General features: G+C 42.4%; 1 protein-coding gene across 1 annotated transcript; it reads right to left on the bottom strand.

Annotated features, from left to right (window-relative positions):
• Positions 1 to 3,384: 3,384 nt before the first annotated feature.
• On the bottom strand, positions 3,385 to 6,316 carry MC3R (melanocortin 3 receptor). The gene is made up of 2 exons (XM_063659343.1): positions 6,177 to 6,316; positions 3,385 to 5,937 (listed from the first exon to the last, which is right to left on the bottom strand). Exon 2 carries the CDS (start codon positions 5,907 to 5,909, stop codon positions 4,827 to 4,829), a length of 1,083 nt encoding a protein of 360 aa, XP_063515413.1. The 5' UTR covers positions 5,910 to 5,937; positions 6,177 to 6,316; the 3' UTR covers positions 3,385 to 4,826.
• Between the last annotated feature and the right edge of the window lie 7,897 nt (positions 6,317 to 14,213).

Here is a 14,213-nt window from a genome sequence, read left to right as displayed (position 1 = left end):
CCTTCCCTTCATTAATAACTGCTGTTTTCAGGAACCTCAGAGATGAGGGGCAGGAAAACTGCAGGCAACTTCAGAAATGTCTAGAGTCCAGCAAGTGAAGGGGAAAGGGGACGTGAAGTTCATGTGCTAATTATTTTTGGACATTGTTATACTTCACTGAATCATCACAGCTGCTTGCTGCCGTGTAAGTAGGTGGAGCTCCCACCTTGCAGATGAGCCAATGAGGTGCCCAGAGGTCAAAAGACTTGCCTAAGGATGCACACCCAGCACTGCCTGGCTCCTCCTCCAAAGCCTTTTTTGCCTTGCTGGCACTACCGCCTTGGGCGTCCTTGCGTGTTGGTTTTTATCCACATCTCTGATGATTAAAGAAAAGTGGATTCAATGTGTAAGTGCTTCTTTAAGCCTGTAGCGTTAGTGGTCATTTTCCAATCATCTCAGCTCTGCCTCATCCCTGCTGAGTAGTATCGGTCAAGATGGTCAAGATGATTAATGTCTGATCCACAGCTTCCTTATCTATAGAACAAGAGCTAAAAGTGCCTTTCTTACGGGGTTTTGGCGAGGATTAAATAAGTTAATATACCTAGGTGCTTAGTAAAGTATCAGCCACATAATAAATACCATATCATGTCTTTTATTATTATTTTTGTTGATTTGGCTCCTAAATAAGTGCTCTTAGATATGAAAGGTTGAGTTCTCTGATTGAAGTGTTTCTCTTTTATTTTGCATTTCATTATCTGGTTCTTCCAAGCTTCTAGATTTGCATTGGTTTTTGGATGATCCAACACTAATTTAAGGTAGGTGACACCCCGACCTGAAAGGATTACAGGAAGGGGTGATAGGGCAGAAATGTAAGCTCCTGAGGTGTTGATTTTTGTTATTCTTTAAGGATAATAATCAGTACTTGTTGGTTTTGGTGGTTTTCTGAGTTTGGTGTACATCATACACCGTGTATACCAAACTCGGAAAATCACCTGTGGATTTTAAAATTTTCAGATATCTGGAGATGACCTCTGATCTACTGGATCATGAGGTTCAGGGAACCGGCTCTCTTTCTCAAACTTCACATGGTGCTGACAGTCACCAAAATTTGAGAATCTCCAGTGTGCTATATTCTCTTTGGTTAGATTTGAGCTCATATTTAAATGTGTTAATAAAGTCACATATTTTTATTGACTATTTTTATCTCCTAGGCACTACTTTCTGGTGAGAGAGATTGATGAGAATCAATCAAATAAATTAACAAGAAAATATAGAATAGTAATAAGATCTGTGATAAGACAATGATGGTGTGAGTGACTGAGATCCTCCTTTAGAGAGAACAGTCAGGGAAGGCATCTCTGAGGATTTGGGCTGGAGGCTGATAAGAAGGAGCCTCTGCTAGGAAGATCTGAGGTAGAGACCCGAGGCAGGGGAAACAGTGGTTGCAAAGGCCCTGGGGCAGAGAGGAGCATATGGCAAATGCGAGTCTGGTTTAGGGGCGGGGCAGAGGCACGGTGTAAGGGGAGGCTGGAGAGTTAGCAGAAGAGATCAGATGACTAGAGCTTAGTAGGGCTGGGTAAGGAACTGGGCTTTTATTCAAAAGGTAATGGGAGACACTGAAGGGTTTTGAGCGGAAGTGTAATATAATCTGATTTATATTTTTAAATAATTGCACTGGCTGCTATGTGGAGAATGGATTTTGGTGGAGGTGAGGGTGAATTAAAAAATGTTTTCAGCCAGAGAGGCTGGCGTATGTTTTAGCACCCAGCCCCTATAGAAAGATTTCAAAATTAAATTCAAAAGTTCATTTTAAATAAGGACAACAGGCAACAACTTCTCAGGACTCAGAGAATCAAGTACTGCAGGGATTCTGCCTTGGGGATGGGGGTGAAAAGTGACAAATGAATTAACAGATGAGCTAAAATCATGGTGTGCTTTTACTTTCAACAATTAAGCATTTTCAAACATGACTGTCCTGCCGCTTAAAACATCTGGTGAGTTCCCACTTGAGAATCTGAGAAAGTGGTCGTGGAGCAGACAGTAGCACCCCAGCATTCAGGGTTGTTCACTAGAGAAACGGATGCCTTAGTAATTTACCTCTTTGATGCACTCCCCAGGGCTACTCACAGACTTTGGAAAATTTATAGCAAGTTAAATAATTAATTGTGCCTTTTGATTTTTATGACATATCTCTGGAAACTCTTCTGGGAACATCTGGACCTGTGTGTGGTGGAAACATGCATCAGATTCTCTCTGCATGGCAAGACATGGCTCCCAAGTCATTGGGTCCTAGCTCAAAGGTCGCTGTGTCTTCATGAGAGGGGCTAGGACACTGGTTGGATTTGGGGGTGGGGGCTGGCCAGCCTGACTCTCCCTATCTCTACTTGCTGGCTGAGTTCCTATAGATAAGCTCCTTAACCTCTCTGAGTTTCACATGCCTCATCTGCAAAATCAGGATAGCCATGGTATCTACCTGGTAGGGTTATCACAAGGAGCAAATGCCTGTGAAGTGCTTAGCACAGTCCCTGGCGTGGGGTCAGCATTCTAGGCAGAGCAGTACTTTTACTTCGCATAATGCTCATTTGAAAATCCTCTATGCCCTTGCTTTTTAAGATGGGGACCCCCAACCAGCAGTCACGTCCCCGAGGAGCTTGTCAGAGTTAGAAATGCAGACTCTTAGTCCCTACCTTGGACCTGCCGAATCAGATTCTGCACTTGCACAAGATCCCAGGTGACGCTCGTGGGCATTCCAGTTTGGAAGTACCCCTGCAAACTAAAACCTACAGGGAGGAGAGGGGGACCAGCTTTGATGATGAAAACCTGCTGGCAACAGCATATTGGTGCAAAAGGACATCAGCCCCAGGATGCAGAATATACCATGACCCTAACTAGGTGGGTGTTCCCAGACAACCATATCACCCCTCCAAGACTAAATTTCTTCATTTGTAAAATGACTTACCTATTTTAGAGGTTTGCTAACGGGATAAAATGAAATAATGTGAAAACTGATATAAGAGTGAAAAGTAAGTTATTTTTATCTTGTTTACATAGAAAAAAGACATCATAATCCCTATAGCTATTCATATCACTTTCAAGTAATTAGATTCCCCATTCTCTACATTTACCCACTAAGCGGCCATGGAAAGTCCTGTAATTTAGTGTCTTGATTAAAATAATGGAGAATGACAGTGGCCTGGGAACCACAAACCTGGTATTTTTTGAAACTAAATGGGAGAGTTTTGTAGTTTGGCTAAAAGGCATTGCCCTAGAAAAGACTAGCACTGTGATCAGTGGAGCTGTTTATGCCACTTACAAAGTCATCACTGAATTGCAGTGAAACATACCATGGCCATGTGCAGGAGTCACCAGAATGATTCCAGGTGGTGTATTTCAATGTAACACACGTTTAGCAGCCATAAAAGCTTTTTATTATTTCTAAATATCATAAAGCAAGAAAGGAATGGTTTTGCTTATATTAGCAGAAAATCTTCAAGTATTAAAGAACCCCAGTATATGCTAGCACAAGAGAAACACACAATTGCACCCCAAGACACAGCTTAATATAAGAATTTGTGACGGGGAGATATAGGGACAGCCAGAAAGCACAAATTGAAGTTATCTTGGGCAGAAAAGGATCTGACAATGCCAGCACTAGTCAGCCAATCTCACCCTTTGCTCCCAGGAATGAATTCCTGTACTTGATAAGGTATAGACATTGATAACAGGGTCATTCAACTTTAACACAATGCCAAGCAAAAAGGGAAAAGAACAAAAAAACTTTCTCTTTCATAGATAATATTGAAGAAGTCCTGTGATAGAGATGCAATTACTATAAGCAGAAACAAGGGCTCCCAAGAAAGTCACACAGTGGTTCTACGGTTTCTCAAACTATCTTAAGTTACAGTAAAGCAATTTCTTGTGATATATATATATATATATATACACACACACACACACACACACACATACACACGTACTCCAACCCATGATTTCCTTTCTTGTTTTAAAGGCTAACAGTAAATGAGAGAAAAAAAGAAGTTATTTTAAAAAGAGTAATTTATACCTTAAAATAGCAAGGTATCAAAATACAAGTACACAAATATATTCTGATTGTCCAAAGCACTTTCTCTCTTTTGTTAGAGTTAGTTTGAAGGTTGTCTTAGACTTAATCCATAAAAACAAAACAACAACAAACACCAACACAACAACAGAAAAATAGAAGTGGGTTACATCCTCATGCTACCTTTGGGGGTGGGGACAACTGAAGGGATATGGGGGTAAGAAAAGGGGAAAATGGCATAGCATTGCTCCTTTCACAAAGAGACAATTGTCTAACTGTAAATAGAATAATAGAGTAGAACTCAGTCTCCTACGGAGTTATAAGTGCAAAGCTATCTATCTGTGTAGCTGGCAGCAGGAGGTCGTAGCTGTAACAGGTTTGCTTGCAAGAGACCTGAACCACCCTTATTGTTCATGAGAATCCTTCAGTCTGGTCTGGCCTGGAGCGTGAAGACGTGGGTGTGGAGCAGATGAGCAGACAGGCATCGCACACCCTGGGTGTTTGGAAATGAGTGCAGAGAGCACGCAGAGAAGACTTCGCTGATTTCTCCCAGTGACTATTTGGGAAATCAGAGTTTGTGACTTACCCATCTTGGAATCCTTTCAGAGACTCTGTTGTTCACCATTTTCCCCTTTAAAAGGCTTTGTAAACTTAAATGACAAGTACAATCATGGCTGTTAACACATTTTTGTATCTTCTAAGTATATATTTTTTTCTTTCTAAACATCTTGGGTGGATGGAGGGTCAAAAGTGACCCGACTGATGATCATTTGCATGGCCCTGCATCCTAGCCCAAGTTCATGCCGTTGCAGCCACAGAGAAGCTCCTTAAAGGTGTTGCGCAATTCCAGGCTCCGGAAGGCGTAGATGAGCGGGTCGATGATGGAGTTGCACATGATGAGGACCAGGTAGGTGTTGAAGTGGGCAGTGTAGCAGATGCAGTAGGGGTTGGTGGGGCAGGTGATGATGAGGACCAGGTGGAGGAAGAAAGGGGCCCAGCAGAAGATGAACACGCCCAGGAGGATGGTGATGGTGACTGCCCCCTTCATGCATGAGTGTTGCTGTGGGGCCACCCCGTCGGCAGGTGGCAGTGCTGCTATGCGCTTGACGTGCAGCCGCGCAAAGAGGAACATGTGTACGTAGAGGGTGCCCATGAGGAGCATCATGGCGAAGAACATGGTGATGAGGCACACAATGACCATCTTGCTCTCCGAGTAGACGATGAACACCACGCCACAGACGCCGCAGCAGACCCAGATGGCCACGATCAAGGTGAGGGCCTTCCTCACGGTCATGATGCTGTGGTAGCGGAGCGCGTAAAAGATGGTGACGTACCTGTCGACGGCGATGGCCAGGAGGTTGCAGATGGAGGCCACCAGGGAGATGCAGATCATGGAGTCGAAGATGTTGTCCATGTGCTGGATAAACTGGTCCTCGAAGGTCAGGTAGTCGCTGTGGACGATGGCGATCATGATGGTCTCCAGGGCATTGGACACACTTACCAGCATGTCGGCCACCGCCAGGCTGCAGAGAAAGAAGTACATCGGGGAGTGCAGGTTGCCGTTCCTGACTACGGCCAGGATAACCAGGATGTTTTCCAGCAGACTGACGATGCCCAGGGCCAGGAAAACCTCGGACTTGATGAAGACCTGCTCACAGAACGCGCTGCTGCTCTGGTTGCTGAAGAAAGGGGCTTGGAGGTGCTCGGAGCCATTAGGCAGTGTTGGCTGAACAGAGGGCAGGCAGCACGAAGCATTCATTGCTGACAGAAGGGCTGATCCGAGCTGGGGCTCCAGCAGGGTCTGTAGGAAGCTGCTGCTGCTCACAGGAAAGACAAAATCTCCCTCCAGGTACTTCTTTTGGATGCTCATTCAATCTGGACTTAGAGTTTATTCTCCTCTAGAATAAAAGGATGGGGAGGGTAGAGAGACAGATAGTGAGAGAGGGTGGAGGAAGAGACAGAGAGAGAGACATACACACAGAAAGAGAGAAGGGGGAAGAGAGAGAGAGGGAGAGTAGCTAGTTAGTAGCTAGCATGCAAGTTCGTAGCTTGGAGACATACGGAGAACTTTGCTGTTCCAGGAGGAGCAGTTTTTATCTTGTTTACATACAAAAAAATACACCATAGGGTCTCTTACCAGCTGTCTTCCTTCTGTCTCCCTCTCACCCCTCTGTTTGTCTCTCCTCACTTCCCCACCTGGGAACAGAAAACTTGCCACCGGTTGCTACAGTTACAGCTCTTTTCATGGCAAGACAGGGGATGTGTTACTTGTCGCTAGAAGTGAAGGGAGAACACTCAGGTTTTTTATATTGGCCAAGGGCAAACAACTCCTACTTAATCTTCAGCGCAGCAGAATGACCACTGAGCATCGGGCACCTCTCTGACTGACAGCAGGTACCTGGCCCTGAGGATTCTGCAGGGAGATTAAGAAGCAGACTAGTGCCCTCTGCAGGCTGCACGGCTGTCTGCTTGCTGGCTTTGCTTAACCGTTTATGTTTGTCCTGGAAACTGTCACAGGCATCCACTCATCTGTTCATTTGTTTGTTTGTTTGTTAGTTCACTCATTTGTTGTTGTTGTTTAGCAAACATTTATTGAGCGCCTACTATGTGTCAGGTCTCTGCTGAGTGCAGGAAATACAGTGGTGAGCAAGACAGCAGCCACTGTCTCAGGCTTCCCTGAACTCAGAGTCTGGGGTGGAAGAAGAGGAATCAATAAATGCCTGAATCAGGAAAGTCCAGGAAACCAGGGATGCAAAGAGGAAGAGCCCTAATCTGGACTGTCAAAGAAAGTTCCTGGAGGAAGGAGCACCTATGCTTTGACTTCAAGGAGGAAGAGGTCATATCCAGTTTGGGGTGGGTGGTGGGGTGGGGGCTGGAGCTGGAGGAGGTAGAAGAGGACTCCAGGCAGAGGGAATCACACGTCTGCAGCCTGGAGGCAGAGAGCACCCTGGCCATAGGAGTCATCACAGATTGTGGATGTGGAGATCCCATCTGACCTGCGGAGTCAGAATCACCCAGGTGTAAGACCTGAACAAGTATGTTTGCAATTTTTGACAGGTGAGCTGGGGCATAGTCCCAGTTGAGCTCCACTGAAAAGGAATCTTGGGCTTTCAAAAGTGCTGAAAGTAGTCTGCTCTGGTCAGAGCACGGAAATAGGAGGCACAATCTGAGAAATGAGGCTGCACAGGTTTCTTAAAAAGTTGAGAGATGGCTGAATCCTGAAGGACAGCCTCAGCCAGATGTGGGAATTTAGACGGTACCTTGACAGCAATGGGGACTGTGGAAGAAACATAGGTAGGGCAGGAATGAGATGGGGTCTGCATTTTAGAAATATTCCTGGTTGCAGGGTGGAGAATGAATTAGACGGAATGAGCATGTAGGCCAGGGAGTCCGGGGCAGAGGGTGCTGCAAAGACCCAGAGTGAGATGATGGTGGCCTGGAGCAGGGGAGTGGCCATGGGGACTTGGAAGACTTGGAGGTTGGTCAGAGAGATTCAGAAGGTTGGATAATGCAGCTTCAAAACTGATGGGTTATGGGATCACGGGAGAGGGAGCAGTCAGAAACACTTCTACTTCTTTCTTACATAATGGGGAGGATGGAGATGTTTTAAGCTGGAAAATGTGAAAGGCAGAAGTTAGCAGGTGGCCTAAAAATGTAGTGTTGTTCTTGGAAGTATGGTTTAACACTTGGTCCATGTTAGATCTGATTCCCCATGTAGATCATATGAACTCAGAAAACACTGAGTCTTCTCACCCCTACACACACACACACACACACACACACACACACACACACACACGCACGCACATTCTAGGTGAATTAATGATCCATCTGTCCATGTAACTATGTATGTGTGTGTAGGTGTGAGAAATATTAAAAATATGCATATGGAAATAGAAGAAAACTTAGGATCCTTGGGGTGGAAAGATCTTAAGCAAGATGAGCAATCCAAAATTTAGTACGGAAAAACACCCTGAACTAAGTTAAAAGAAAAACAGAATGAAAATTTTTGCTATAGGTAAAGTTACTATCTCTTACATACAAAGACTACTTTCACATTAATTAGAAAAAGATAAATTACCCGTAAGAAAATTGGGCAAAGGATATAAATAATAATTTACTGAAGAGAAGATGCAAATGGTTGATAAACATGAAAAGATGTGACGCCATCTAGGAAGTTGGGGAAATGCCAGTCAAAATGAGATTTTAATATCGTTTTCCCAGCTAGATTGACAGGAGATAAAAAGATGCTAAATTCAGGTAAGAATATTGGAAGGACACTTCACGCATTTCTAGTGTTTGTGAATAGTTTCACCATTTGGCAGTTTTTACTAAAATAAAAAAATGCATGTTGGTATGAGTTTCTGTCTATGAACTGAGGGGCATGAGAAATACTTTTGTTTATTTGCTTTTCTAAAAAAATATTTTGTCAAGAGCATGAGTTTAAGTTGCCCTGAATATACATTTCCACTTCTGTTTATTTTCAACAGAACGACTTAATTTCTGATGCCAAGCCACCATTCTTCTAGGTTGGAAAAAAACACATTCTTAATCCTTTTGGGAACTTCCCTTACCCTCAGGGTCACATCCAGTCTGTGGTTTCAAGGGCATGAGTCGTACATGTAAAGCTAGACTATAAGGCAGGGACCATTCGTTATCTACTAGGTCTTTTCTTGCTCTGTGCTTGGCACGTGCTAAGCACTGACCACCTTTTCCTGCTTTCATTCTCTGGTCGTGTGCATCCTTCAAAGAGAGCAGCTGGGACCTAGTACTTAAAACCTGTGTCCTCAGAGGTATCATCATCACTCATGAGTGTTTATTTGGTCTTCTCCAAACACTACTTCCCACTTTCCTGGGGGAGTTGCAGAGATGCAGCATTACGTTTTAACTGAATCTTGTGTGAATGAATTGGCTTTATTAATAACAATTGCAGGACATGACAGTCTCTGTCAGTGTTTACCGTATGTTGTTGGCATATATGGGGGTGTCTGTTTTGAATCAGTTATAATAAATGTAACAAGGAGATTCTTATTCTAGGAGATAATCAGCCCAGGTGGTCTCTTTGCCTGAAAAGCTCTTCCTCAATTTTGTGCGTGGTGTACCCTCCTTATTCTTCAAGATCCAGCTTAAATATCATCTATTTTTTACAGCATTTCTTAAATTTCATACACTAGTTTACCACCCTCTTCTCCTTGCTGACAAGCTGACAGGGTTCAGTACTCCTTCCCCACTCTCAAAAGCACAAGGAACAAGAGAAAAAAAGTGGGCCAGGCGCGGTGGCTCACGCCTGTAATCCTAGCACTTTGGGAGGCTGAGGCAGGCGGATCACCTGAGGTCAGGAGTTCAAGACCAGCCTGGCCAACATGGCAAAACCCTGTCTCCTCTATTAATAAGACAAAAATTAGCCAGGTGTGGTGGTGCACGCCTGTAATCCCAGCTACTTGAGTGGCTGAGACAAGAGAATTGCTTGAATCCAGGAATCAGAGGCTGTAGTGAGCTGAGATTGCACCACTGCACTCTAGCCTGGGCAACAGAGCGAGACTCTGTCTCAAAAAAAAAAAAAAAAAAAAAAGTGAATTAGACTTCCTCAAAATTAATAACTTTTGTGTTTTAAAAGATGCCACAAAAATGAGAAGATGACACAAAGAATTGGAGAAAGTAATTACAAATCAGATATCTGATAAGGGACATGTATCTGGAATACATAGAGAACATTTACAATTTAATATTATAACAAAAAGACATATAGCCCAATTTAATGATTGGAAGCAAAGGATTTGAATAGACATTTCACCGAGGAAGATATCACATGTCCAACAAGCACATGAAAAAAGACTCAATATGATTAGTTATTAGTGAAAATACTAAAATACACTAAAAAACCTTTGAATTGTCCACTTTAGGTGAATTGTATGGTATATTGACGCTATCTCAACAAAGCTGTTTTAAAAAATGACATGCAGAATATTGCATAATTAGAGGTCACATCCATGCCACGAAAAGGGGGACAGTTTGGCCAGCAGTCATGTTAGAACACAATGATTAGATTTTATTATAAATATGAACTTTTCATGAGGGGCAGATGCTGCTGATGCCTGTGTCCCTGCACCCAGCCTACCTCTGATTTCAGCAGCTGTTTGCTGGACAGCTCCCCCAGTTCCGTGTGAGCTCAGATTCAACTTACACTGCCAGGGTGCCACTTTAAGGGTGACGAACACATTCTGCCCCAGAGTCTTCCCTGGTGTGTGTGTGTGTGTGTGTGTGTGGCATTCCTCATCTGACAAAGTTCAACCTGGAAATGAGGGGAAGTAAATGCTCTCAGGGGCAATGCTCAACTAATGAGGGCCAGAGGCAATAGATACATTCTTCAGCTCCCCCATCCTGCAGGTGAACAATGGGAGATGCTGTGTATGCTTCCCAGATATCCCCTGAACCTCCATCACCTACTGCAACATGCTTGATAATGTGTCTTATAATTGGCTTTTGCTCCGTATCCATCTCATTCTCTCTAAGCCCTCAGACCTGTTTCCCAGGATCACCTCTCAAATAAATTACATGCTCCCAAGTCTCTGTCACAAGTTCAGCTTTAGGGGAATAGGGTCCATTTGAGGACTACAGAAGACCTCCTGTGCACCAGGCTTCTTTGGCATACTCTTTCCCTTGCGTGATTACTTATTCCTAGAAGGCAGGGCTGTGGGTTGTCCACACAATACCTATTCTCTTCTTCCTCACCAATGGACTCCTGCTTTATTGGGGCAACAGCATGTCTAGCTGCAATACTAATGTGCCAGCCTCCCTTGAAGACCAGGTGGCTACATGATCCAATACTTGACAGTGATGTAAGGGAAGTCTTCTATGGAAGTTCCAGGGAGGCAATTCAAGTAACCCAGCCAGCAAAGTTCAAATGGCACAAACTCTTCTGCTCTTGACTCTTTCTCCTTTTTACTGCCTGGAATGATGATGTAAAGGCTGGAGCTCTATCCCTCATTTTATAAGTGTGAAGACAAGGGCCTGATCCTATGAATGTGGAGCCCAAACCTGAAAGACTTCTGAATCTCAGATGACTTTAGAGAGAGGTAGTCCCAGCCCTGAGTTGTTTACCTTTAGGTTTCAAGTTGTATCACAGAAAAATAATCCTTTATTTCTTTAAGCTCTCATTATGTGGGATTTCCTGTTTCATGCAGCTGAACTGAACTTCTGGCAGAAGGCCATCTTTAGCTCTGATTTCTGTCAGAAATATATCAAGTGCTTAATAAGTGTCTGAAAGGAAGAAGCCTTTAGCTTTCTCTATTTTGGTTTCAGACAACCTTAATTATGTAAAACCCCAGTAGACTCTACTAGTTAGACAGAAAAGGATGCGACTTCATTTCCTCAACTTTGTAATTATATCTATAATTATTTTGGCCATTAGACTGTATAATGCTTGTGGGCGGAAACTGACTTGTTCATCTTTATATGCCAGCACCTAGCAAAATACTTCTATATTCTTAAAGGAGATACAGTAGGCAGCTTCAAAGTACTATTGCAGTACTGCCATTATGGAAAATGGGAAGTTTCTTTAAAAGTTAAACATAAATTTACCATATGATCTAGCAGTTTCTCCCCTAAATATCTACCCTAGAAGAAACATATGTCCACATAAAGACTTGAAAGTGAATGTTTATAGCAGCATTATTCATAATTGCTAAAAATGCAAACAACTTAATGTCCATCAGATGATGACTAGACAGACAAAATATGGTATATCCATACAATAAATTACTATTAAGCAATAAAAAGGAATAAAAAATTGGTACATATGCCATATGAATGAGCCTCAAAAGCATGACATAGGTGGAAGAAGTCAGACATAAAAGATGACATACAGTATGCCACTACTTATAAAAAATATCCAGAGAAGACAAATCTGTGGGGACAAGCAGATTAGTAGTGGCCTGGGATTAGAGGTGGAAATGGGATTAACTATAAATGGGCATTAGGGATTTTATTGGGATGATGAAAATGTTAGAAAACTGGATAATGGTGATGTTGCACAACTCAGCAAGTTTACTAAAAATCACTCATTTGTATCCTAAAAATGGGTAAAGTCTATGGTATGCAAGTATACCCGTAATAAAGTTGTTAAAACAAGTAACTGTGATTGTATTCCTTGTGTCTTTAACATATTATAGTCACATAAAGAATGAATAATGAATATGCTAAATAGAATGATTTAGCCATTCTGCAATGTATATGTATATCAACACGTTATACACCATAAATATAAACAATTTTCACTTGTCAGTTAAAAGAAAAAAATGAAAAAAAAAAAAGAATTGCCAATGATGTATCCTTTCACGATGTTGACTAGAATGACATCCTTTCTGAAAGCACATAAAATTAATGCTTGTGAAACATACAGTATGTGCAGCCCGTTTCCAACCTCCAGGCCCTTCTCTGATTCCCTGGAAGTTCTAAGAACCCATCCAAAGCTAATGACTCTGGTGAGCTCTAGGTTGTGCAGCTCATGATTGAACATCGTCTCAGCTTCCAGTCATCATTAATTGTTCCTTTAATCTGGACTGACATTTTATTCTCATAGTCACCAGCTTTGACTTTATTCCCTTTTATTATTATTATACTTTAAGTTCTAGGGTACATGTGCACAATGTGCAGGTTTGTTACATATGTATACACATGCCATGTTGGTGTGCTGCACCCAGTAACTCGTCATTTATATTAGGTGTATCTCCTAATGCTATCCCTCCCATGACAGGCCCCAGTGTGTGATGTTCCCCACCCTGTGTCCAAGTGTTCTCATTGTTCAATTCCCACCTATGAGTGAAAATATGCGGTGTTTGGTTTTCTGTCCTTGCAATAGTTTGCTCAGAATGATGGTTTCCAGCTTCATCCATGTCCTTACAAAGGACATGAACTCATCCTTTTTTATGGCTGCATAGTATTCCATGGTGTATATGTGCCACATTTTCTTAATCCAGTCTATCATTGATGGGCATTTGGGTTGGTCCCAAGTCTTTGCTATTGTGAATAGTGCCACAATAAACATACGTGTGCATGTGTCTTTATAGCAGCATGATTTATAGTCCTTTGGGTATATACCCAGTAATGGGATGGCTGGGCCAAATGGTATTTCTAGTTCTAGATCCTTGAGGAATCGTCACACTGTCTTCCACAATGGTTGAACCTGTTTACAGTCCCACCAACAGTGTAAAAGTGTTCCTATTTCTCCACATCCTCTCCAGCACCTGTTGTTTCCTGTCTTTTTAATGAACGCCATTCTAACTGGTGGGAGATGGTATCTCATTGTGGTTTTGATTTGCATTTCTCTGATGGCCAGTGATGATGAGCACTTTTTAACGTGTCTGTTGCCTGCATAAATGTCTTCTTTTGAGAAATGTCTGTTCATATCCTTCGCCCACTTGTTGATGGGGTTGTTTGATTTTTTTCTTGTAAATTTGTTTAAGTTATTTGTAGATTCTGGATGTTAGCCCTTTGTCAGATGGGTAGATTGCAAAAATTTTCTCCCATTCTGTAGGTTGCCTGTTCACACTGATGGTAGTTTCTTTTGCTGTGCAGAAGCTCTTTAGTTTAATTAGATCCCATTTGTCAGTTTTGGCTTTTGTTGCCATTGCTTTTGGTGTTTTGGAGGACATGAAGTCCTTGCCCATGCCTATGTCCTGAGTGGTATTGCCTAGGTTTTCTTCTAGGGTTTTTATGGTTTTAGGTCTAACATTTAAGTCTTTAATCCATCTTGAATTAATTTTTGTATAAGGTGTAAGGAAGGGATCCAGTTTCAGCTTTCTACATATGGCTAGCCAGTTTTCCCAGCACCATTTATTAAATAGGGAATCCTTTCCCCATTGCTTGTTTTTCTCAGGTTTGTCAAAGATCAGATGGTTGTAGATGTGTGGTATTATTTCTGAAGCCTCTGTTCTGTTCCATTGGTCTATATCTCTGTTTTGGTATCAGTACCATGCTGTTTTGGTTACTGTAACCTTGTAGTATAATTTGAAGTCAGGTAGTGTGATGCCTCCAGCTTTGTTCTTTTGGCTTAGGATTGTCTTGGCAATGCATTCTCTTTTTGGTTCCATATGAACTTTAAAGTAGTTTTTTCCAATTCTGTGAAGAAAGTCATTGATAGCTTGATGGGGATGGCATTGAATCTATAAATTAC

The sequence above is a fragment of the Pongo pygmaeus genome, chromosome 21 (genome assembly GCF_028885625.2).
Source record: "Pongo pygmaeus isolate AG05252 chromosome 21, NHGRI_mPonPyg2-v2.0_pri, whole genome shotgun sequence".
Lineage (NCBI taxonomy): Eukaryota > Metazoa > Chordata > Mammalia > Primates > Hominidae > Pongo > Pongo pygmaeus.
Note: the sequence above shows the minus strand (reverse complement) of the source record. Positions and strands in the feature narration are given on the sequence as shown.